Source organism: Oryctolagus cuniculus, chromosome 9 (genome assembly GCF_964237555.1).
Source record: "Oryctolagus cuniculus chromosome 9, mOryCun1.1, whole genome shotgun sequence".
NCBI classification, from domain to species: domain Eukaryota; kingdom Metazoa; phylum Chordata; class Mammalia; order Lagomorpha; family Leporidae; genus Oryctolagus; species Oryctolagus cuniculus.
Genome location: NC_091440.1, coordinates 34,837,400 through 34,863,262, shown reverse-complemented (window position 1 = coordinate 34,863,262; position 25,863 = coordinate 34,837,400). Strand labels below are relative to the sequence as shown.

The window sequence follows — 25,863 nt, the reverse complement described above, 5'->3', positions numbered from 1 at the left end:
ATATTCCAGATTTGCTAAGGAACTTGTTTACTTCAGGTAGGTGCTTCCTGTGTGTGTCTCTCTGCTCTGCCTTCCAGGTGCTGTGGGTCAGGAGAGAGTCCTGCTACTTCAGGTTGTTTTGTTTTGTTATTAAAAAGCAATCCAAAATAGGTCGGATAGTAGGCCACCTTGTCAGTGATATAGTTGTACATGTTGTTGGTATCAGTTCAAAGGGAACAACAGGAGCACTTTTTTGGCATCATATGGTCATAAACAATGTGAAGAATTCACTCAACAGAGAGAATAGGTCTGTGAGTGAGTGAGATGGTTTTAATTGGATTGGTATTTGTACACGGTGACACCCTCTCTCATACCACCCACCTCCTCCCTGAGTGACTCAGCCGCTGAGGGAGAAGTCTCTGACCTGTTCATTAACAGTCAGGAAGAGGCTGAGACCACACTGAGCAACTCCAGGTATCATTCTTTTGGGCCCCATTTACCTGGGCACCCACTCACAGGCTGGTTCATCAGAGTCCTGGTTTTCTGCCCAACAGAGGTAAGTTGAACTCTGTTTGTAAACATAAGTTATTTGGTTGTTTCTGCATAACTCTCTGTTTTCCTTCCCAGTGATTACTACGAGAACTTACTGTGAGCTTCCTCTCTTTTCCTGTTAAATTTTGACTACCTCCAGTGGGCTGTTGTGCTTGTCAGCCGCTCTGCCCCTCTGTGCTGTGCTTGTATGCTGCATGACTTTTTGCTTGGCCATTGCATGATACAGTGTCACAGAACCCAGAGCCTACCCTGTTTCTTCGGGGGAGCTGCCAGCTTCGGGATCCTCTCAGACAGAAGGATTTTCATTCTTTATGTCAAGGGATCAGCAGTCATTGGTCTGTTTTCTCAAGTGATTATAGCAACATTTTTAAAAAGGAATCTTCCTGTTTTCATAAACAATGCTTTGATAGAGATTGTGTCCTCTTTTACAGAGAAGTAATATTTTTCTCAGCTGCTTAAAAACATTGTAAGTTGCTGAGAGAGAGAGGAAGAGAGAGAGAGAGAGAGAGAGAGAGAGAGAGTGTCAAATCCATTTCTCCATCACCCTATCTTCCCAAAATAAGAAAACCACCATTTCTTGCATGAATGCAGCAGAGAGGGTGGGATTAAAAGGAGGTGGGATTAAGTGGGGAAGGAAGGGTGTGCTGCTTCTCCAGTGAAATTTGTGGGCAATTGGCTAACTTCTCTGAATTCTAATGTAAAAAGCGATGAGTATGTATAGGAACAATTATCAACCTCTGTTCATATCCTAGTCCTGAAAAACCAGTTCTGGAAGCCTTTTGATAATGATAGAAAAGTTACTTTTAAAAAAGATTTGTTTATTATTTGAAAGGCAGAGTGTCAGTGAGAGAGGGAGAGAAAAATCTTTTATGCATTGGGTCACTCCCCAAACACCTGCAACCAGACCAAAATACCTGTAAGCCAGACCAAAACCAAGAGAGAAGAGCTCCATCCAGGTCTTCCACGTGGGTGGCAGGGGCCCGCGAACTAGGGGCATCTTCTGGTGCCTCCACAGGTGGGTTGGCAGGGAGCTAGATCAGAAGCAGAGCAGCTGGGACATGAGCTGGTGCTCCCATAAGGGGTCCAGTGTTGCAGGTGTCAGCTTGAGCCGCTGCCCCACAATTCTGGCCCAGAAAAGTTGTCTTGATGTGTTTCTTTTTTCTCACCACTTCCTCTTATGATACAGAGCTGGGGAATCACATACAGCTTGCAGCCAGCAGGGCTGTGTCCTCCACACCATACCTGAATCTGTCTTACACACAAGATGTTTTTGTGCTTCCAGTTGCTGCTCAGCTCACCTGCAGTCGTGGAAGGGTCTAAATCTATCAGTGCTCAATTCCCCATGGTTTACTGAAGATACAATTCGATTTTCAAATATTTATAATAATCCAAAGTTAAATTGTAGTTTTGTGGATTTTAATTTTGTTTTTCACATGAGATGTGATCAAGTTCAAAATTAGCTCTCATCTACACAGTTTATAGTGTGGACAGGTATTACAGGGTTCATTGGAAAAATTAAGTTGTGGAAACTGAGACATAACTTTAGCAAACATTTTGGTGATGTTGGGTTGATCCTAAATGTCAGGATATATAGACAATGAAGATAAATAGGACAGGATTTTTACTGAAATTTTAGATTCATGTAAGTCTTTAGGCTACTTGACATAAATTTTCAATTTGAATGATGTATTGGCTCATCCAGTCTAACTCCTGCTTTTGAGAGATGAGGACACAGCATAAATGTCAGGCAACTTGCCAGGATCAGGGTAACAGACCAGAAGGAGAACTCACATCATCTGTCTGTTGTTTTAATGGGTTTGCCCAGTGATTTTTCAGATTCTTTCACTTAAATATGTAGCAGCAATAAAAGAGCTACACTACATCTTTATAAAATGACTATAAATGATATGGAAATGAGAATTTCATTACCTGGCGATATGTGGAGATTTTATTGTAGTGTGTATGGTATAACTGTGATGTAATGGGATGTGGTGATTTGTGGAGTGTCTTTTTAATTCATGTATTTGTGGGTTTTACTGTTAAGAGCTGAGAGCCTCAGAGTAGGAGGCAGTCTGGTATGTGTGTGATACCCTATCAGGAATGTCCCCACCCCAACTACCACTCTGCAGATGCTTCTTACCTGGCTGTCTTCTTTGCCTACCAGAATTTTATTTTATTTTTTCAAAGATTTATTTATTTATTCAAATGTCAGAGTTACACAGAGAGAGAAGGAAAGACAGAGAGAGGGAGGTCTTCCATCTGATGGTTCACTCCCCAATTGGCTGCAATGACTGGAGCTGCACGGATCCAAAGGCAGAAGCCAGGAGCTTCTTCCGGGTCTCCTACGTGGGTGCAGGGGCCCAAGCATTTGGGCCATCTTGTACTGCTTTCCCAGGCTGTAGAAGAGAGCTGGATGGGAAGTGGAGCAGCTGGGAGTGCCCGTATGGGATGCCTGCACTGCAGGCAGCACCTTTACCTGCTACACCACAGCACTGGCCCTGCCTACCAGAATTTTAACTGAAAGTCCTGACACATTTGTTTTCCTTGGGACTTGGTAAATAAAACAAAAAAGATTATGTTTTGAGTGTCAACTTATTCTTTAGAATGAATGGCACATAACTCACTAAGCAGTTAATTTAAGTGAACATGACTTAACTGAAAACATTTCCTATGATTGGGCCTTAGCTCCTAGCATCACTGTGAGTGAAACAATAAAATTTTTGGCCTACGAGTCAAAGAGAAATCTTTGTTGGCCCCACACAGCTATTTTCTGTCCTTATCCTGCTTCTATGCTAATTGCTCAGAAGTTTGAAATAAGGGGTTTGCATCTTAATGTTCTGGGTCCTTGCCTGCAGTGACTCAGTGTTCCTAGTTTACCCTGGTAACAGTCATTAAAGAATTTATATTCTTCTGAAAAAAAAAAAAAAAAGAAGAAGAAGAAGCCAAACTAGGATGACTCTAAGGAGAAATGACAAGCATAAGTAATGAGGAAAAGAAAAATTGTATTGATCAAAAGCTGAAGAAATCTGAATAAAGAAATGACTTATTAATGAAAAAAAACCTTTGTGAGTTTAGGATCTGTGAGAGGCTCTTCAGATTGATGTTCGCCAAATGACATCTATGCTGATTAGACTTACATCTGGTGTTGCAAACATTTTAAGGATATTCACCATCTTTTTTGTGATCATCAATTGGCAGAGTGAATTTTATAGGTGTCTGTAAAATGACAGCTGGTTTACTTCTCCACACAGGAATGAGTAGTCCTGAATACTCATCGTAATCATTTACTTGAGAGCTCTAAGCACTTAAATAATTTATTTTCTGTCTGTATATGTGTTTATCTGGCTGTAAAATGTCACTAAGTTTTCTTTAATGGAACTTCCTGGGGGAAGATAGTGAAATATAGACTGTGCTTTTCAAATGAAAATACACACATCCCAGGAGAACATTCTAGAAAATGCACAAAAATTACAGGCTGAGTATTGTACATCTCTTCAAGGAGAGCTAATTTTAGTTAAAGATTTTGGAAATAAGCTATCCTTGAATCACTGATCTTCTCCCACTCCTCCCTGAGTCTCTTTATTTTGTCATGAAGAATGTTGTATGTAAGAATTTAAAAGGCATTAGTATACACATATGTACAAGGGGGTGGATTCTAGATAGACTTGAATTTGAATGAGCTGGAACTGTAAATAGCCCTTGTTGGAGCTCAGGTGGGAGATAATTTGTATTGGATAGCATTTTCATTAGTCTAATGAATATTAGACTAATATCTTTTATAACATGAAACTAATAATTGCCCCCAGAGACTAGGACACTAGTCATGTTCAGATTTGATATTATCATACTCTCTGGGTGAGGATTGCATATTATAAATAAGAATCAACAGTAAGAAAACTTTATAGTGAGGGTCATAAGACTCAGAAAATTGGTAACCTACAGACATCTTCATAGCAAAGAGATTTCATTTGTGCTCCCTCCTGGATTTTGTTTCACCATCAGTAAGCAAGATTCCCAACTCTAAGCTTCAACTGTGAGGCTGCATGAATAAATAAATGGCCAATTTCTAACCATCACGGCAGGCTGGGTGAGTCTTTACCACCCTGATAATTTAGAAATTTCCTCTGCCACTGTGTATTCAGGCTAAACACAGTTGTTTGTGTCTGGAAGACCCATTTAAAATTAATTTAAGTGAAGTTGTTAACACTTACACTTCATGAAGCCCGTTTGTTTTCTCTGTACATAATATTTCATGTTCCTTTTGGTGATAATTAGTTGTTTGATGGTTTTTGTTTTATTTATCTTCCAGAAGAAAATGCTCCTGTTTATTGGTTTGTAATTATCAACTTCTTATTCTTCTATTGAAAACGGTTTTATAGCATTTGCTTTTTTCCAGTTCCTCCGCATTTTCCCTGTTTCCATGATTGCTGGAAAAAATACTGGTGGCCTTGGCACCACTACTGGGTCATGAAACCCTGGACTTTTTCATACACAAGAGCCATTTGCCCTTTGTGCCATTTTGTTGACAATTTTGCTCTGTTTCTTTCCTTGTTCTATTTCAACTTCTTTTGTATGTGTTTTCTTTTCTTTTTTTTTTTTTTTTGTATGTGTTTTCTATCACTGTAGAGATTTGCCCTAGGAAACCATTCACATTTGGTCTTTCTAAAAAGAGCAAATTTCCTTGTGTAGGTTAGAAGCTTGATAAATTGATGAAGATTTTGGAGAAGTTAAAATTTTCTACTGTCACTCCATGCTGCTGTCATGACCCTTTAGTAAAATGATCAATAAAAGTCTGTTCAAATCTTACTCTTGCTTGAGCTCCACCAGGGATTTCTACTGCAAAGGGATTGTTATTCTTTTTACCATTTCTTCTAGTAGCTTTATACCTGTTGACTCATTTTTGTTTTCTGGGCTTCTGACACAGGTACTCTGGTGTTAGACTGGGTTGAGTTTGAATCCCAACTGTAACATTCACTACTTATATAAACTCAGGCAAACTACTCATCCTTGAGACTTCTGTCCAAAAAAATCTAATTTCACCTACTGCCCACATTTCTAATGCCTATCCTAGGCTTCTGTATAAAAACTCTGACTTCACTGAAATCATTTGTCATAAAGTTGCATTTAGGTATGGAATGAACATAACAATAACAACCTGAAAGCATTATATAAGGTTCACATGAGGTAATACATATAAAATTTAAGCTCAGTGTAGCTGTAATTATTGTATGGCCCCAAATATTAGCAGTCAGAATTAGATTCTTGCTTTTCATTTTTCTTCCCTTATTCTCTATTTTGTTACTTTCTGCTCCACTTGTTTTTTTTTCCACCTTAATATTCCTATTTTCTTTCTCCATGTGCCCCTTTCCCAGTAATAATTCTCCTTCTTCTTCTCTTCCTAATCTTCCATCTTTTCCTTCTCCTTCATCCACTTGTTTACCCACTGTCTTTCTTAAGAAACAGTTAAACAGGGTGTGATAAATGTTGTTTGGTTGTACTATGTAAGCCAAGAGACATTTTGACCTTGGGTGGGAACAAAGAATGAGAGCTAAAGTCTTTCTGCCGCCAGGAGCCAAAAGATAAAGTTTATATCTGAGCCAGAAAGTGGATGAAAGAATTCTTGTACCTTGGACAGGAAGAATTAGACCTGGGATTGGGCTAAGGGAACAGCGATTTAGCTGATGTACCTACCTGTCCCCAGGGAAGTGTTCTTACTAAGTACACAACATTGAAGTAGATTGAGAGAAGCCATAAGGAAATGAGGAAAAGCTACAAGGAAGACACATTAATGAAACAGAGGATGCTGATCTTTTCAAACGCTTCAAATAAATACTAAGAAAGTTGATTGGTTTTGATTCAGAACTTGACATTGATTTCATCTAAAAAGCAGTAGATGAAAAGGAGTTTTTACTCTCTGGTCATAAAGAGGAAATTAAAGATGGACCAGTGGTTACAGTTTTCTTCCCTTCTGGGCTTTGATGTCATGATTTCACATATATTCAGTGCTTTAAAGTAAAGGTTGTTGTAGGTCTCAGCATAACAGTCACAGCATTCACACATCTTTTCCCGCAGTGCTCCACATTTAAAGCACTGTTACTGTCACTGTTAGGCATAGGTATGGGCAAAATCTTCTGATGACCCCAAATTAGAGTTTCCTCTTTTTTGTGAAAAGCTAAAATCTAAACTGGAATGGACCTGAAGAATGATACTTAGAAATAAGTCCAAGTAGCTGACCTGAGGTTACTAAAGTTTCATGATTTGGATGTTGAGTGCGTGTGACTCTCAAGATAACCTTTAATGCTCAAGATCTTCTTTACAAATAAGATCTAGCTACATTTATTTTTAATGCTACCAGTTTGAGAGAATTTTAATCTAATTTATTTCACAAGAGGACACTTAAAAATTTGTTATTTACAGAGATGCCTATTGTTGATCCATTTTTTAAAAAAGATTTAATTTGAAAGACAGAGTTACAGAGGGAGGTAGAGACAGAGAAAGAGGTCTTCCATTTGCTGGTTCACTCCCCAAATGTCCGCAAAGGCTGGACTGGGCTTATCCGAAGCCAGGAGCCAGGAGCTTCTTCTGGGTCCCCTACATGCGTGCAGGGACCCAAAGATTTGGACCATTCTTTGCTGCTTTCCAGGTGCATTAGCTTGGAGCTGGATCAGAAGTGAATCAGCCAGGACTCAAACTGGCAACCAAATGGGATGCTAGAGCTGTAGGCTGAGGCCTTAACCCCCTGTGTCTCAGCATGACCCTTGTTGATCTATTTTTAATAACAGCATAATAAAATCTGTACATAAAAATACTTCTTTGTATCCTGGGCAAGATAGAAAGAGTTCCATGGAAATAAAGATTGATGAAACAGGAACTGGCACCTCTGATTGGAGCATCAATAAATGGCTTTGGGCAGGAAATGGGCTGGTATGAGAAGATGGTTAGGGTAACGTGGCCCATAGGTACTAGGGAGAAAAAAGAAGAAGTGGGGCTAAAGGAAGTTGTGCAGGAGACATAGGAGAGACAACGGGAAAAAAAAGACTGTCTAAAGAACAGACTTCATCCACCTTGGGACATCTGACAAAATGCCACCGCTGCACTGGCAACAGGTAAATTTGATAAGAAAAGATTATTTCCCTTATACTTCAGGTCAGAGGAAGAATCTAGCATCCTGATTGATGTCTTATCACTTGAAAATAGTATACATTACATTTACCTTTCTCATTTAGCTGGTGGCAATGGACCACATGCAGTTGAGAATGCATATGAATCATTATCAAGCTATCCAGGGGAAGACAGACTCAAGAAAGGAGTAGGATGACATTCTGGCCACCCCTGGCTTCTGTGTGGTCACAGGAGGGTAGAGGCTCCATACTGAGCTACCAGAGGATGCTGGAACAAACATTTGTTCCTGCAGCTCCTGTCTGCTGCGTGTCCATTATTGTCCATCCATTGGAGCTGCAGGGCATTTCTCTGAATGCCTGGTATTGGTCGTATCACATGGCCCTTTGAATTACATGTAGTATAGCAGTCATGTAGATCTAATTAAAGTGCTGGATTCTGCAATTCACCATGTAATTTGGGCAGGTTTATTTAACCTCCGTAAGTTTGGGGATCCTATCATTAGAGATGATAGTACTGACTAGGAAGGATTAAATAAGATAAAATGCATGAGTACATGGCACAGTTTGTGACACATAGTAGGTAAGCAGTGAGGCTTCTTACTGGGAACATTGAACACATAGACATACTGTAAAATATTGTATTTCACTGATCAAAGAATCACAAATATCTCTTGTAAACCCTCCACTGGCTTTTAGACATTTAATTTGCCACATGGTGGCTTACTAATATATGGGAAAAACATCGGGCTTCTGCAGCAAAAAATGCAATGATAACCAGTCTCTTAAACAGGTTAAGAGGCTGGTTTTTCTTTTGCAAAGGGAAGTCCAGGCATTGTCCATGGCTATTGTGGCAGTTCCTCTGCCATTCTTAGTGGGTGAATTTAGTTCTCATGGTTGCTTGTGATCCGTTACATCCCAGGTGTATGCTCTGACCTTCTGTATGGTGTCCTAGGGTCAGGAAAGAAGAGGGATGAAGCATAATAGCCAACTTTTTTCCAGTGACTTCCACTTCCATCTTAATAATCTGAACAAGCAACCAGCAGTGTGCCGTAGCAGGTAAAGCCACTGCCTGCAATGTCAGTATCCCAAATAGGTGTTGGTTTATGTCCCAGCTGCTCTACTTCCAATCCAGCTCCCTACTAATGCCCTGGGAGTGGTTGATGGCTCAAGTGCTTGGGTCTCTGCTACCCACATGGGAGACCTCGAAGAAAACTCCTGGTTCCTGACTTCACACTGGCCCAGCCCTTACCTTTGTAGCCATCTGGAGAGTGAACTAGAATATGGAAGATCTTTTTCTGTGTCTTTCCCTCTGTCTCTGTAACTCTGATTTTCAAATGAATTAATTAATTAATAGAATTATCAGAAATACAAATATGCTTACCTCTAACTTCAAGGAAGGCTTGGAAATGTGGTTTTAGCTATTAGTAAGGGAGAAAATGAGTACTGATAACAGATAGGCAACCACAGTGTGTTGCAAGTCTTTATTTGGAAACTTCCAGATCACCCATAATTGAACCTTGCCTTCTCCCATTTGGACAGGGCTCCTTTGATACCCTCCAAAAAGTTCAAGAAAAATATTAAAATTTAAAAAGTAAGATTTTTAATTTAAAAGAGGGAGGCATGGTGTCCTGGAGGTATAGTAGAGGTAAAAATAAAGGTTACCCTAACATCTAGAAGGATTATGACTACCATTTTTGGGCTTGAAAATGCCTTTTTAAAATTAAAAATATTCATGATGTCCCACATATGTGACTGATTGTATTTTGAATGTTTTGCTGATTGATTAAAAATTGAGTGGATTTAGTGATTTAAATTCTACTAATAAAACCACTCGGATGCTGAATGCAGAAGAGTTTGTAAGCAGACTCTTTGCAATAAGTCAGTGGAACTGGCCTCCATCCCCTACCTCTACTCCCTGCCCATCTAGGAGTGTCTGGTGTAGGTACCATGCTGGGATGCATAAGATCTCAACAGACTCCCAGATTTCCGGCACTTCCTGCAGGGAGCTGCATAGAGAAAAATGGGTATTTCCTCTGCCTTATATATGTGCTGGCTCCAGAAAGATCCAATATCTTCCTAGAGGGTCTGATATTATCATGCTTTTAGTAGCCAGGTTTTCCCCAGAAAGTCATTTAATCAAGACAAAGGATGTTAAGTCATCTGAATGAGCTCATGGCTCTTAACCTCTTTCTCTATGCTAAGGATGAGAGCAAGTATCCTAAAATCATCCCCACTGGCTCTACATTGTGACTTTTTGGATACTCTCGAGAAATAGTTTCAGGTGAATTCACTTGCTTTCTCTTGTATACCCACATTTTTACCTCATTACTTCTTTTGTGGTCTGGACAAAAACACATATGAATGTTTTTAGATTTTCCTTACTATCCTACCCATATCCTACTTCTGTCTTCCTCCCAAACCAGGCTTCTGCTGCCTCTTTAGGGAGTCTGGATAATTGATACTAAATAGAGGTAGAATGAGGGAGTAAGTTAATGTTACACAGCATAGCTGAGTTCACTATATCCTAGTATATAATTTATAAACAAAAAGAATAAAGGAACTCTAAACGCCAATCAAAAATAAATGTCAAAGGGGAAAAGTTGATTACTCTGATTTGATCAGTACAATACATACATGTTTCACAATGTCACACTGCAGTCCTTAAATATGTATAATTATTGTTATTAAAAGTAATGAGAATTTAGACAGTAATAATACTTTATATGATTTTATAGTAATTTATAATATACATAAAGTATTATATCATGTAGTTTCCATAATAGTCTTTTAATGTTGATGCAAGCCCCAGTTTGCACAAACAGAATGAGAGGCTCGGCTCAAGTAGCTCGTGAGCGGCAAAGCTGGGACTCATCCTGAGCCTTTCTAGCTTGAGGCTCATCACTTTTCCTCCGTGACACCCTTACCCCATTCACTGGTTACCTGCTCAGACAAGTTTCACTTCACACTGACTCGTAGACAGAAGGATCCTTCCTGAGGAGAAAGGGTCAGGCAGAGTTTGAGTGCTTGAGGGGGATGGAGCACTTGGATCATCTTCCACTGCTTTCCCAGGCCATTAACAGGGAGCTGGATCAGAAGTGGAGCAGCTGGGCCTCGAATTGGTGCCCAAATGGGTTGCTAGTGCTGCAGGTGGAGGCTTAATCTACTACGCCACTGTGCCAGCCCCCAAACTCTGCCTCTTAACTCACTGGGCTTGCCACATAGTTGCTGTGAGCTTCAGTTGTCTTACCTGGGATTTGGAGGTGAAAACAACCACCTCACAGTTTATGTGACAATGAGAGACAATGCCTATGAGGTACCCTGTGTCCAACTAATGGATAATGGATTAGCAATTGCGATTAGCAATTATTTTGTGCAAGACACAAAGAACACACGTCACAGACAATGTGACACCAAACTCTTCAAGTGATTTGACTCTTTTGGAAATATTTAAGTCAGATTTTTCCATAAGGATTGTATTAGGGTTCCATGGCGCCATAGGGAAAAAAAAAGGCACAGACTAGGTGAATTAAATAACAAAAATTCATAGTTTTACACTTCTAGAGGCTGGAAGTCTAAGAGCAAAGTGTTAGCAGTTTTGGTTCCCATGAGGCTTCTCTCTGTGGCTTGCATAAAGCTAGTTCTTTCTTTGCTCTTACCTGGCCTTTTCTCTGTTTTCTCTTTGTGTTTACAGATTTTCTCTTCTTATAAGTTCACCATCAGATTGGCCTATGCACAGGGTCTCATTTTAACTTAGTATTCTCTTTATAGACCCTGTCTCCAAAAGCATCCCTTTCTAAAGTACTGGAGGTTTAGACTTCAACATATGAATTTTGGAGAATATGATTCAGCCGATTATAAGCATTTAGAGAGCACTTGTCCTATTTCAGACATTGGGAAGAGAGGGGGAAGACATAAGCCTTGCCTGCTGGAAACTCAGACTCTTGGAAGAGACAAATAAACAAAGTTAGTCAGTCTCTATATCCACAGGTTCTGTGTCACAGATCCAAGCTTCTGCACATCTAAAATATCCATACCCCAAGCTGTGTCTTTTTTATACAACTTTTTTCCCTACTTATTATTCCTTAAACAGTACAGTCTAAAAACTATTTATATAGCATTTACATTGCTTTAGGCAATCTAAAAATGAGTTAAAGTATATGAGAAGATGTGTGTTGCGTTGATAAAAATTCTATGCCATTTTATATAAGGGACTTGATCATCTGTGAAGGAGGAGGTGCACCCTGGAATGAATCCCTTGTGGATACCTAAGAGTGACTGTCATTGCAAAGTCTTTTTATCCATGTACCCTGCCCCTTGTGTGACAATTGAATTTTCCATGTATGCAAATATTATCAAATAAACAACATCTTGACCACATCAGAATCTTAGTTCAGTCAGCTGGGAACTCTCCAGGTCTTCATCAACTTAAAGGAAAGAATTTATCAGAGCACATCAGACATCAGCAATAGTTTAGCCAAGAGTCCTGAGAGGCTGGGTGAGACAGGCCAAATTCAGTAGTTGAGATTTAAGTTTATCCTTAGGTTCCTCTTTATCTTTCCTTTCTGGCTAAGTCTTTGAAACCCCTGAACTCAACCAGCTGAGGACTTCCCCACTTAACCTACATGGCCAGTGCTCAAGTTCAAGTTTGTTTTCCTCCCTACATTGAGCCATACCTCTCCTATGGCTTTGCTTTCTATTTTCCAAGATGGTAGAGCAGAGGCATGAAATTAAGCACCTGCTGAGCACTATCGTTGAGCACTGAATGTGTGTTTGATGATTATTAGACACTTTACATACTATTCCATTTGATCCTCAAAGTAGCTCTATTTCACCTCATTTTACAGGTGAAGGACCTGAGCTAATAACAGTCCCAATGTGCCAGAGTCACTGCAAAGAATTGTTTAAATGAATGTTCTAACTCTACTAACATCTTCAAGATCTTGGCTATTAGTGTTGTAAACAGGTGCTAGTCTCTGTGCTGGTAATGGCCATGATTGCACATTGGCTGTTAGACCTTGTCTTAGGTTAGGTTCCCTAGATGTGGTACCTGAGAGGAATTTGGGTACCTGTGACTTGTGGAGGGTGTGCTCTTGGGAGAAGAGATCAAGGGAGGGGAAGCAGTGTAGGGAGCCGAGCTTCTATGGCATTGCATCCCTGAAATGCCAGTTGCCCTACTAAATTGGCTCTACTTTGAGGTGAGGGTCTGAGCTTTTCTGGCCTGAGTCAATTGACCACTGGCTGTGGGTTGTGGTGGATGGGGAGGCTATGGAACTAGGGAGCTTCATTAGCAGAGGGCAGTTTACCAGGAAAAGCACAGCCACAAGCCTGTACCTGCCAAGAAAACAGCCTGCACTTGGATCTTCTGACTTTCTACAGGGAGACTCCTGAGAAAATAAAAACGTAACCCAAAGTAGTGTGTTTTCCACTTCAGGTCCCATGGCAGGTTGTTCTAGGGGATAATTTGGCACTGGACAATGGGAGGTGGGAAATTTTGGAACCCACAAATTATATTGTAGACTAATGTAGTCTGAGTATTATCTTAAGTCCAATAGCACTTACAAATCTGACAATGTGGTCTTTGTGTACATTATTCATTTGACCATCACAACAACCTTATGAAGCAGATGGCGCATTTCATTAACCCCATTTTAAGAGGAGGTTAAGTAGTTGAATTACAGAACTTGAATGCAGTGAAGCTAGGCATAGGCATAGACCTGACTTCTGACTTGAGCACCAGTGCCTCTCCAGTATTCCATCTACTGTTTTGTTCCATGGACACTGAAAAGGACAAAACAACCCCACCCAAGGTGATGACCATGCCCCCTTTTCCCAGGACTTTTCTGCTTTTTACACTGAAGTCCCAGAGAGGCCCAGAACTAACTAGACACAGCACCTAAGGACTACCATACCTTTAAACCCTACCAAAATATTCAAATTTCAAGTCTTTTTAACAACAGAGGTAAAATATAAATGTAAATAATAATAATAATAAATGTATAAGAATGAAGTCAGGCTGGATTGTACTGATACTAACATAGTCATTAAACATAATTTCTAACTTACATGTGTGTGGGAAGTGAAGATAAAAGTGCCTACAACCTGCATGGCCATAATTTAGCTCTGCAGAACTGGGGGTCAATCCAGGCAAATGGGGAAACTATGGCTCATCCTATTCCTCAGCACTTTGCCAGCACTGGCTGGTCGTGGCTAAGGAACTCGGGCTCTCCCAAATGGCCATGCCTAAAATACCAGTTTTTCCTTCTAACTACACATCAGTTGCCTGGGTTTACTTTGACTTCTCGAGAGAAAGAGGTGATGAACCCAATCCTGTGACTTTGTCGATGTCATTAAAAAATATCTCTCAGTACTATATATTTGCTGATAGATTCTTAGAGTAACTGTTCTGTTTCCTCTTAGATCCTTGCTGGGAGACAGAATGTCCAATTTTCCCTTGAGGAAATCATCTCCCACAAAAAATGGTAATGTAGACCATGTCTCCTTTACTCAGAAAACTTAAAAATCTAGGAGAAACAATTCACTAACCTAATACTTTAATACAGATTCTGAATGCTTGGAGACAACACTATCATTTAATTAGATTTCTGAAGTTAAAACAAGAGTGTTACAGCTCTTCCTTATGTAATTGCAATACAAAGTTTTTTCTAATCAATCAAAATGTCTTTTTTTGAGTATGACCATCTATACTTCTGGCTCCCATGACATCAAAGGATGAAGTCACTGGTAATCAAATATACCAGCACTTGTTTATTATTGTTTACTATGTGCTATAAAACACCCTGTGTGTACTTCTGAGACATATTTCTTATGGACTGTACTGAGCACCCCACTAAATCCTGGCTGCATTTATCCCAGGCTGGTGGTTACACCTTCCCAGGAGCTGGATGGAACCTTATGAGCTGCATCGGCAGTTTCAGTTGGCGCCTAAACAATTTTATGTTATCTTTGATGATGAGGTGTGGGATTTGTTCTTTCTTGCTGGTACACTCTGTGAAACAGTACTGGACTTGCCAGCCTTAAAGATTGGTGCTGGCCAATCAGATGTGCCTCTCAAGATTTTCAGGTTGAGAACCCACACTCAACTTAATACTACGAGTTTTCCAATTTTCATCTTTCTGTTAATAGATATGAAAAGCACATCTCAGGGGACCACACTGAGGCAACAGGGATTTCATGAGGTGAACAAAAGAAGGACTTTCTTACAAGACAGCAGCTGGATAAAGAAACGTCCTGAAGAAGAAAAGTAAGGTGCCAATGGAGAGGGGTGGGTGGATGGATGAGCAGAGAGAGGCACTCTGTGCTCGGAAAACCAATAACCATCTGAAGAGTGAATATTTTCCTTCTCAAATAGTTAATTTTTGGTAAGATGTAGAGGGCATAAATTGATTGTATTAGATTTTCAAGAATGTCTCTATTTTAATACCCACATTTGTAAGAGAAAGTGAATCATTACTAGTACAAGCATGGTTGTCAATGAGAATATATATTTATGCTTATCTGATAAACCAAAAAGATCACAGGCTTTTCCTAGTTACCAAAAAAAAAAAAAAAAGTAGCAGTTAATCCATGGTAGGGAGATTCCAGCTGTGTGTCAATCATGGCGGTTGAAACAAACACATCATGGTATGATTCTAAACTTAATAAGAATTTATCTGAAGTGTCTATATACACACATGAAATCAGTAAATTTCCAACTCATTCTAGTCCCATCTAGCCATCTACCTCTAGGTGTTGGAAGAGTGGGAAATGTGACATTACTTTATAGGAGAAAATACTACTGGCAGTGCTTTAAGTATTTCTTCTTCTAGGTATAATTTTAAAGATCTCAAAACTATGATAATAGACCTATAGCCTCATTGCCAACATAGATTTACAATAGAAATTTTCCCATACCAAATATATATGTTTATAAAAATTATGTACACAATATATATTATGTATGCATATAAATACAGGTTCTGATTTCCTAATGTGTCAGGTTTGATGCTAGATACTTTTCATATAAAGAATTACTAAATATGACAACAAATGTACAAAATAGATATTATATCCTCATTTTACATAAGAGGAATCTAAGGCTCAGAGAAGGTGGGTAACTTGTCAAGTGGCACACAGCTACTAAGTGATGAGCTTGGGATATGGTCCATTGTCTCTCATTTTGTCAGTATTTCTCAACCAGAATTTTTACCCTAAGGGACCTCTGACAATGTTGGGAACATTTTTGCATATCAAACTCTAGAAGGACTGCTGCTATTTGTGGGCAGAGATCAGGGTTGCTAGTTTAAGTCCTGTAATGCACAGGACAGCCCCACAGCAAAATGTGATCAAAGCTGAGAAACTATGTTATAGGACACCAATTTCAAAGTTTGTATAAACTGTCCAGTTACGTTATTTGTAGGGCGTATTTGTAACTATTAAGTAAAAATACCTATTACTTTCTTTCATTTAATTTTATTGTTTTAAGGAAATATAAAGGTGCTTGGAGTCTAACTTCTGGAGTTATCATTGTTGGACAATAATCATTTCCTTCGGTGAAATAGCCCTTAGGGCTTCCGTTAGTCCAATGTGATGTTTCTGTTTTTCTGTAGTGGTATTGTGATGTCAAATGTAGATAATACATTTTGGTTTACAAATATTTACACAGATGAGTAACCATAGAGACATCTAAGACAAAACCCGGTTGGCAGAAATGTTGGCTTCGTATCAGGCAAGCCTCTCTAGAAAGGCCCACAATGCCAGCTTGCATGGCACTGCAGCTAATGATTGAAGGGAAAATTGGCTTTGATGCTTCCCATTTCCCACCGGCCTGGTTCCGGGCTGTTTGTTCTGATTCTTCTTAAGTAAAGACATACCTGGTGTCTCCTGTTTTCTCACAGATTTTCAGAATGGATACCAAGGAAGATGGAACAGTCATTGTGGGGTCTTTGAGGGGATATATTTGCTGGCATTCTTTCAGTTTCACTGTCCAGCTGTCTTTTTAATTGCTTACCACAATTCTTTTATAGCTTTATTAAAAATGGTTCCAGAGTGTTGAGTAATATTAGTGGTGCCAAACCAGGAACAATGTGGTGTTTCAGGTTTGGTTGGGTTGACATGAAAAAAATTCAGGTGGTTACTCTTGGCTTTAGCTCAAGTCCAAGAACTCTACTACATGTTTTGACATTTCCTGAAATTGCATGTACTTTCAGGGCTAGTGCACTAAATAAGAAAGACATGGCTTGGGAATTTTACGTATAAAAGTGTGTTGCAGAGTTGGCCAGTAAGAGAAGCAAAAGCTTGGAATAAAAAGATCCGCGACCCTGATCTACATCTATCACTTGCTGACTTTGTGGTCTTAAGAAAAATCCATGCTCTGTTTTCTCATCTGTGAATTGGATATGACAGTATTTACCCTGCTTAATTCATAGGGTTATTTTAAGGACCAAACAGAGAGCTATGTATTCTCATAGTTCAAAAACAGGCTTAATCTCCCGAGAATGTTGTTAGCCACAAATACCAGTATTTGCTTTTCTACAATTTGTCAAAGAAAACTGCCAAGTCCATTAAAATATCTAGATATAATGGAATTAATTGAACTTCAACAATATTTGTGGAAGTCTTTTTTTGCCTTCCTGTAGAAAAAGAGCTCTTCTAATATATACAAAGTCGATGGCCTTGTATTCCCACACTGTGATAAAACAACAACAAAACGAAACAAAACACTCATTCATTGTTGAATCATGTGGAAATCTCATGAGATAAATGATCTTCTGTACTGACAAACTTGTTTCTTTTTACCATGCTCTTGCAAGTAGTGACTGGTTAAAGCAGATTCATGGTTGTGTTCTTATGCCTGAAGTCAAATGATTAACCTTGCCAAACGTTGTGAGTTCTCTCCCTTCTCTTTTGTTCCGTGCTTAACTCCTATGTGGCAACTTTATGGTGTGATATAATTTTACTATTTCTTCTCAGAGATGAAAATTATGGTAGGGTGGTGCTCAACCGACACAACTCTCATGATGCCTTGGACAGGTGAGTATTTCACATCATTAGCAGGAACAAAAAGGTGTGTTATATTGCTAGCCTAAACACAAAGATGGTAGCTTTGAGAGAGGACTTGTATAGGATAGCTGAAGACTTTTAGCCAGCCTCAGGCTTTCCCAGTGTTCTGGGCACATGAAGGGGTATCTTCAATAGTATCAGGGATTTCCTTGGGGACAAGTGCATCTCCAGTTTTGTGCTCTCAGAGCAACAGCTCAGGGTGGAACATAATCAACCCTTGACCCACCCCACTAAGATGGTCCTCCTGATGTGTAGGGAAAGGACACTTAAAGCAGCATGACCTGATAACTTCTCTGTCAATCCTGAAGAGCTAACAACCCCAGAGTTTACTTGCTTTATGGGACAGTACATTGCTGCATGGAATCTCCTGCACCTGTGGGAAAATGATGATCCTCACTGACAAATAGACTCACAAATGCCATTTAGTAGGAAAATTCAGACAAAATTAGCAATCACTATGATGTAAATAATCTAGGTTGACCAAATAAATAATGTTCTCTAAAGCACATTTATGCTCACACATATACAAGCAATGACACCTATCTGAAGAACCTAGTTAGGTAGCAGAACCACATTTTATCTGGTTCAGTAGCTTGTGTCTATTGAAGTACTTAGTAAAAACGTGGGATTGTCTTTCATGTTGTAGATTTATAAAAGTTAGAGAGACACATTGACTTTGTCTATTATGGAAACTTTCATTAGTGAAGTTTTGTTAACTTTTTAAAGTCTTTTCACATTTTTACCTGTTATAATAAAGGTGTTAAGCTTACAACCCTTTATACAAGGTAACTGTTTCATTTTCCAGGACTATTCTTTGTTCAGCCAATTTACTGTTGTGTGACCTGGCAGACTATCTACCTATGCCTCCTCCTTAGTTTTCATGATTTTGAAGGTTAAAGCAGGGTTCTCAGATGGCCCTCATTTCATCAAACTAGGGGAGGCTGATCATTTGGGTTTAGTCAACAGTGGAAATTGCTCCTTGCCTTTATTTACCTTTCTCTGGAGACATTGGAGGATACAGCTAATTGTTTGGAATTGTAAGAAGAAAACTAAGCTTCAGATTCTTGGTATACATGTTAGTTTGTTTTCTGTTGCTATAACAAAATATTTTAGGCCAGGAAATTTGTAAGGAACAAGAGTTTATTTGGCTCGTGGTTCTGGAGGCTGGGAAGTCCAAGAGCCTGAATCCAGCATCTGCTTGGCATCTGGTGAGGGCCTCATGCTGTATCATCTCACAGTCAAGGTACATCACATGAGGAGAGGGCAGAGCGTGCCAACTGAAGTCTCTCTTTCCTTTCTGTTGAAGCCAATTATGTCACCATTGGAGCTCTACCCTTATGACTTCATCTAACCCTGATTACCTCCCAAAGGCCCTACCTCCCAATACCAGTAGCATATGAAGTTGAGGATTAAGTTTCTCACACACAGGAACTTTCGAGTAACATACTCAAACTATAGCAGAATATGCTACATTTTTAAAGATTTATTTATTTATTTGAAAGGCAGTGAGAGAGAGAGAGATATTCCATCTGTTGTTTCACTCCCCAGCTGGCCTCAATAGCCAGAGCTGTACTGATCTGAAGTCAGGAGCAGGGAGCTTCTTCCAGGTTCCAGGTCTCCCACACAGATGCAGCGGCCCAAGGACTTGGGCCACCTTCCACTGCTTTCCTAGGCCATAGCAGAGAGCTGAATGGGAAGTGGAGCAGCTGGGACTCAAACCAGTGCCCATATGGGATGCCAGCACTGCAGATGGCGGCTTTACCAACTACGCCACTGTGCTGGCCCCATGCAACATGTTTTATAAGCCTTTACACTTGCTGACCAGTATTTTGACTAAAGTAGCGCATCAATTTTTATGTTCAGTAACAAAAATTTGTAAGGTCTAGCCATTTTCCCATTGACCTACAACTAATATCACAGAATATATTTACCTAAAAGAGCAGGGAGATTATTTTTCTCCTGCTTACCAAAATGATAGCCTTTGTCAGTTTACTGTCCATTTTCAATGCTTTATTCACTTTGGTGTTTACTTAGCACCCCCCTTGGAGCACCTACTATGTGCTGCCATTGTGACAGGTCCTAAGACATAACCTTAAGGAGCTGCTGCTTTCATGGAAAAAGAGCTGAAACTGCAGTACTATACGTATATATGGATAGTGCTATTGTAAAGGTGTGTGAGGGGCCCTCCTTTGTCTATTTGCATTCAAACGTGCATGCTAGTGAACCACACCAGAATTTCACTCCAAGGTTTCCTTCAAAAACTTGAAGAATTGCATTAGGAATTTTTCTTTACCCATTTCTTGCCTTGACGGGTATTGTTCCTTCTTCCTTTGTTTAAGAATGTTCATATCTATTTATCTTCCCAGGCCCAGCTCATGCTATACCTCCTCCATCGAGCTTTGTTTAATTCTTACATCTGGAAACCAGCTACCTCAACTTATCACTTCTTGCACCATACCTGAACCTTTTCTATGATACTTTCTATCCTCGAATGTGTATATCTAACTTGTCTCTCTGACTCTGTGTAGGTAGCATCTATGGTTAATTGAGTCCATACTTCCTCATAGTCATCAACACAGTACTTGTATATTGCTTACCTCTAAAGATCTGCTCAGTGAAAATTTGCCACACATTTTTTAAAAAATTTATTTTTATTTTCAATGCAGAGAGAGTAGGGGAGGAGAGAGAGAGGGAGAGACAGTGCGCTACTACCTGTCCACTCACTCACAAAATGTAAGCAATGGTCAGGACTGAGCAAGCATAATGCTCAGAGCCAGAAAGTCAATATGGGAACGCTCTCTGCATGGCAGGGACCCAGCTAATCGAGCCTCTGCCTCCCAGAGTGCCCATTAGCAGGAAGCTGGAACGGGGAACAAAGCTTGGACTTGAATTAGGCATTTGGATATGGATGTGAGTATCTGATGTAGCATCTTGACTGCCACATCAAACACCTGCCCCTTATGTTTAGAAAAAATTACAGGGGCCAGTACTGTGGCATAGTGGGTAGAGCCGCCGCCGCCTGTGGTGCTGGCATCCCATATGGGAGCCAGTCCAAGTCCTGGCTGCTCCATTTCCAATCCAGCTCTCTGCTGTGGCCTAGGAAAGCAGTGGAAGATGCCCCAAGTCCTTGGGCCCCTGCACCTATGTGGGAGACCCAAAGGAAGCTCCTGGCTCCTGCCTTCAGATCGGTGCAGCTCCGGCTGTTGTGGCCAACTGGGGAGTGACCCAATGGATGGAAGACCTGTCTCTCTCTCTTCTCCTTCTCTCTCTATGTAATTCTTTCAAATAAATAAATCAATCTTTAAAAAATATGAACAAATTACAACGTAAATATCCAGTCACTGTACTACTTCTGATTCAGTTCTTTAATATATTGCCATCAAATAATGGTTTGAAATGAAAACACAACAAATTATGATATAATTCCCACAAAGAGCTTACTTTCCCTATCTACAGGCTTAGATGAAGCATTAAACAGGCCTTTTTTCCTGTGTGATTAGTTACCAGTCCCATGATCATGATTTCTACCATTGAATATCCTATTTTTTCTTTCCTTATTTTCTTGCCTTCTTCCTTCCCCCATTTTCTTCTGTTCATCCATCCTCTCTCTGCTTCCTCTCCTCATTTCTTCTTATCACTCTTTTTCTCTCTTCCCCATAGCTATCCTTTCTCTCATCTCCCACTTTCTTGTCATTTATTTCCAGCTTTTCCTGTTTGCTTCTTTTCCTTTCTTGCCTGTCCCTCCCTTTCTTTTGCCAGTGAGTTGTTTACTTTCAGTGCTGTTTACAGTGCTCATTGTTGAATAAAATAGTTCAGAATTTAGCTCACTGTGTAGACTGGTGGCACTGCTAACACTGCAAACACAACAGAGCTGATTGTAAGGGATTGAGTTCCCATTATGTAGAAAACAATATTGGCAAGAGTATGTGTTAGAAACCATTTTGCATGTTGGGTTCTTTGCTTTTTGTATCCTTATCCCCAATTTGAATATGTTATGTTATAGTGAGAAATAATGGGAGCCAGCAAAGGATCTTTTATTAGCTTAGGAAATTGAGCCTGCCTTGATTTATTCTAGCCAAATCCAAACCTTGGAAGACCTGGTTACTCAAAATCTGTATTCCCCTGGTAAAATGTACATTTCTTACCTAGTAGGTTAAGATTTTGCTAAATGAATGACAAGTTTTATAAACTACTTTCTCTAATTTATTTGATCTTCTGGTACTTATTTTTGCTACAGGAAGATAAATGAGAGAGATGAGCCAAAAGCCACACTGAGTCGGTACAGATCTGATGACACTTTGGACAGGTAAGTTGCTTTGAATAATGCAAGTAGAATGCAGAAAGCATATCACAGCCCATTTCTTACAAAGCTATAAAGTATTTAAATGGAGTGTTTAAATGTTTGCCAATACAAGGTTTAAACAATTTTCATTTTTGTCTCCAGGGAATTGTCTTCCTTAAAACTTGCAAAATCTTGAGTACATAGCATTGTTTGTCTAAAATCCTGCAAATAGTAGGTTAGTAGTGAAACTCTTCAGATACTGATATGAGTATCTATAGGGTGGGCACTGCATGACATCTATAAGTTCTGTTAGAAGTGGAGAATGCAGTTAATTTTGTGAATATGCATAATCCTTGTTCCAACTTTTGAGCCTTCCATTCTGATGGTGGAGAAATAGCAATTTCTGTACAACTACTTTGAGGCAGGATGGTAAACATTAATCATGCAATAGTTATGATCTGCTGTCTATAAAGACATTAGCTCTTTAGAACGTGAAAATACTCTTTTGGCAATCAAGTCACCATATAGCTTATGGAAAGATTGCACTACATTGTATCTGTTGATGGTTCCCTCCTCTGTAGGGAGAAAGGGCTCATCTCTGCAGAGAAAAGGTGAGAAAATCTATTCATGTTGGAGTATAAATGCCAAAAATCACATTTTTAGCCAAGCTTTGATCGAGATTCCTAGGGCAAAGTTAACATCCATGATAGGAATCAAGGCACAATGGGTACCCATGGCCACTGATAGTTGAATTCACTTCCTGAGGTTAAAGGTATGCTGCTATTGTAGAGGAAAATGGAACCTACTGGATTCTAAGCAGATAAACTGAAACTTATACCATCTAATTGACTTGATATTCATACCATGCCAGTGTTGTTTAATGTAGCAAATGTATGCACTTCTGTATTGGTCATTGGCTTGCAAAACCATCTCCCTAGTGGAGACAATTATCACTGTCTTTGAGACAGCTGGCCTTTCTCTTCATTTTAAGCTATGTCAAAGGCCGGCGACGCGGCTCACTAGGCTAATCCTCCGCCTTGTGGCGCCAGCACACCGGGTTCTAGTCCCGGTCGGGGCGCCGGATTCTGTCCCAGTTGCCCCTCTTCCAGGCCAGCTCTCTGCTGTGGCCAGGGAGTGCAGTGGAGGATGGCCCAAGTGCTTGGGCCCTGCATCCCATGGGAGACCAGGAGAAGTACCTGGCTCCTGCCATCGGATCAGCGCGGCGGCCTTTGGAGGGTGAACCAACGGCAAAGGAAGACTTTTCTCTCTGTCTCTCTCTCTCTCTCACTGTCTACTCTGTCTGAAAAAAAAAAAAAAAGCTATGTCAAAATGAGTTGGTAAGAAGATCTCATCTAAGGAAGAAACCATATTTCTAGAAATGTTTTTTAAAGTGAGATAATTAAGGTCCAAGAAAAGTAGCCACATGGCTAGCTTTGAGGCTTTTATAGGATGGGTATCTGAAAGTTCTTATCAGGACAATCAAGATGAAGCTTGGGATGTGACTCACAGGCAAATTGGTTGAATAATTTTCAGCCTTAGCTGCTAACTAGAATCATTGTGGGAGCTTCTAAACTTCATAGATAGCATGTTTCTGCCTTCCCTCACTCCCCAATTCTGATTTAATTAGCTTGAGGTAGGACTCAGACATTTTCATCAACTTGCAAAGTGATTCTAATATACAGTAAGATTCTGAATCACCTATATAAATCTTCATTTTATTTATGCAGAGATCAGTAGCAACTTTGGGAGAAATAACCTGGCTGGTTCATTCCCAAGGCAGTTAATATGAAAAGTGATGTGAGGCAGAGAACACAGAAATCAATCCAAATGGCAGGTCTTTTTAGAAGGAGCCAAATTTTTGCAATGCAGACCATTTCTGAGGTCTAGAATTGAAATCATTTTAGGAGGAAGATGATCAGTATACCAGCTGTATGTGTGTATGTGTGCACATGCACTTTAGTAATATTGTACTCGTTTTATTACTATGAGAAAAGTACTGAGTTTACAGGTAAAGAGTTCACTTTTAAAATATACATGTGTGGATAAAAATATGAGGTGTCCTAAAGAAACATAAATATGTCAACAATAATACTTTATCATCCATGGATGGCCCAAACCCTGCAGGTAGTGCAATGACTTGCTTGGGAAACCTAGGTTAGGGAGCCCCCTTGTGTTCTATTGTGGAAGTATTACTTCTCCTTTGGTTTGATTATATAACTACTTAAACTGTTTATTACCTGTCTTCAAGACTAATTTCTATTAAAACAACCAATATAAAATAAGTTGGCAGGAACTTATTTCCAGGAAAATGTAAAATTAATCTCTTCAGCCATAAAAAGTGACCTATGGGGCTGGCGCTGTTGCATAGCAGGTAAAACTGCTGCCAGCAGTGCCAGCATCCCAGATGTGCACCAATTGGACACCTGGCTGCTCCACTTCCAATCCAGCTCTCTGCTATGGCCTGGGAAAGCAGTAGAAGTTGTCCCAAATCCTTGGGCCCCTGCACCCATGTGGGAGACCTGGAAAAAGCTTCTGGCTCCTGGCTTCAGATCAGCACAGCTTCAGCTGTTGTAGCCATCTGGGGAGTGAATCAGCGGATGGAACACCTCTCTCTCTCTCTTTCTCCTTCTGCCTCTCTGTAACTCTGCCCTTCAAATAAAATAAATAAATCTTTTAAAAAAGTGACATATGTATTCGAATGGTGTTTAGGGTTGTCTCCATTACCACAGATTGACTTGCCCTCACGGTGGCATAGAAGAAATTATAAGAGATGAAGAATGAGAACTAAAGAGAGACATGTTAAGCTAATATATGAGTTCTGGGGGCAGTTACAATGCAGAATAACATGTATGAATGACATTGGGCTCCAGTGAGAAGACTTTGGAGATAGGCTTCTTCCTAGTAATGTGACCAAGAACAATTCATCCAACTCCTGTGAGCCTCCATTTATTTATCTACAAAATGAAAAAAGTTACTCATACCTTGTAGGGATGGCCTGAGAGTGGAGAGAAAATCTTAAATGACCAAGAAGTAGTAGTAGAATGTAGCTATCTTTTCACCATGTGTAGTGTTCCCCACATGGATTCACACTGTGTAATTTTTATTAACTTTATTTAATTTTAACATCATCCTTCCTTCAGAACCTTGATATTGAGGTTCCATTTACTTTCAGCAGGCTGTTGTATCCAGTTCCCAAGAGTAGCAATTCCCCAAGACTCATAGACAGCTGTAAAATTCAAGTAGGGTTTCCAAGGAAGACTCAGGATTTAAGATTTCTGATGAGCTGATATTTCACCTGTGTTATTCACAATGATTCATTGTAGGGTCCTCGAAATCTAAATGACTCAGAGGTTGACTTCAGTGAGTGTAGAAGTTATGAGCCTAATTTTTGGCCTGATGAGTACCTTAAATATGAGCTTTTGGTATTTGGTTCTTTGATTCTGTTCATCTCACTGCGTGTCTTGTAAAGAGTCTGTGGAGGGAGAATTCGGAGCTCTGGATTTCCAAATACCAGTTACTCATCCTTCCTTTCTGCATTTCAGGGCTAGTGTTTGCTGGTATTGTGTACTGTAAACAAAACTGTGTTAGGGGTTGATGTATAGAAACCTAAAGCTTTACAGTCATCACCTGGCATTTTGGTTACACATGTCAAATGACATCTTTAGCTTTTGATAATATTTCCCCCATTTGACATTTTTCTTGAGAGAGGCCAAGTAAGTATCCATCTTAGTCGTAAGAGTAGTTTATGTAAAATCTTGGCCTAAAATTGATGGTGAAAGCTGAAGGTTAGGGGAAGTTATGGTAGACCTATAGTGTAAGACAACAGAAGAGTCTGGCTGACTTCATTTTCCTTAGCTTAACTGGGCTATG

General features: G+C 39.8%; 1 protein-coding gene across 9 annotated transcripts in view; it reads left to right on the top strand.

Moving 5' to 3' along the window:
- Window positions 1-363: 363 nt before the first annotated feature.
- Window positions 364-25,863, top strand: part of SCEL (sciellin) — a 117,922-nt gene continuing 92,422 nt past the window's right edge. For 5 of the 9 annotated variants that reach the window (XM_017343545.3, XM_017343544.3, XM_017343543.3 and 2 more), the window contains exons 1-5: window positions 365-535; window positions 14,070-14,131; window positions 14,796-14,913; window positions 17,622-17,681; window positions 21,949-22,017. In XM_017343545.3, the coding sequence (XP_017199034.3) occupies window positions 14,089-14,131; window positions 14,796-14,913; window positions 17,622-17,681; window positions 21,949-22,017 (290 nt within the window). In that variant the 5' untranslated portion in view covers window positions 365-535; window positions 14,070-14,088. Of the gene's footprint in view, window positions 536-14,069; window positions 14,132-14,795; window positions 14,914-17,621; window positions 17,682-21,948; window positions 22,018-25,863 lie in introns of all 9 variants that reach the window. The other 4 variants (XM_008260073.4, XM_008260071.4, XM_008260072.4 and 1 more) reach the window with 3 other exon arrangements.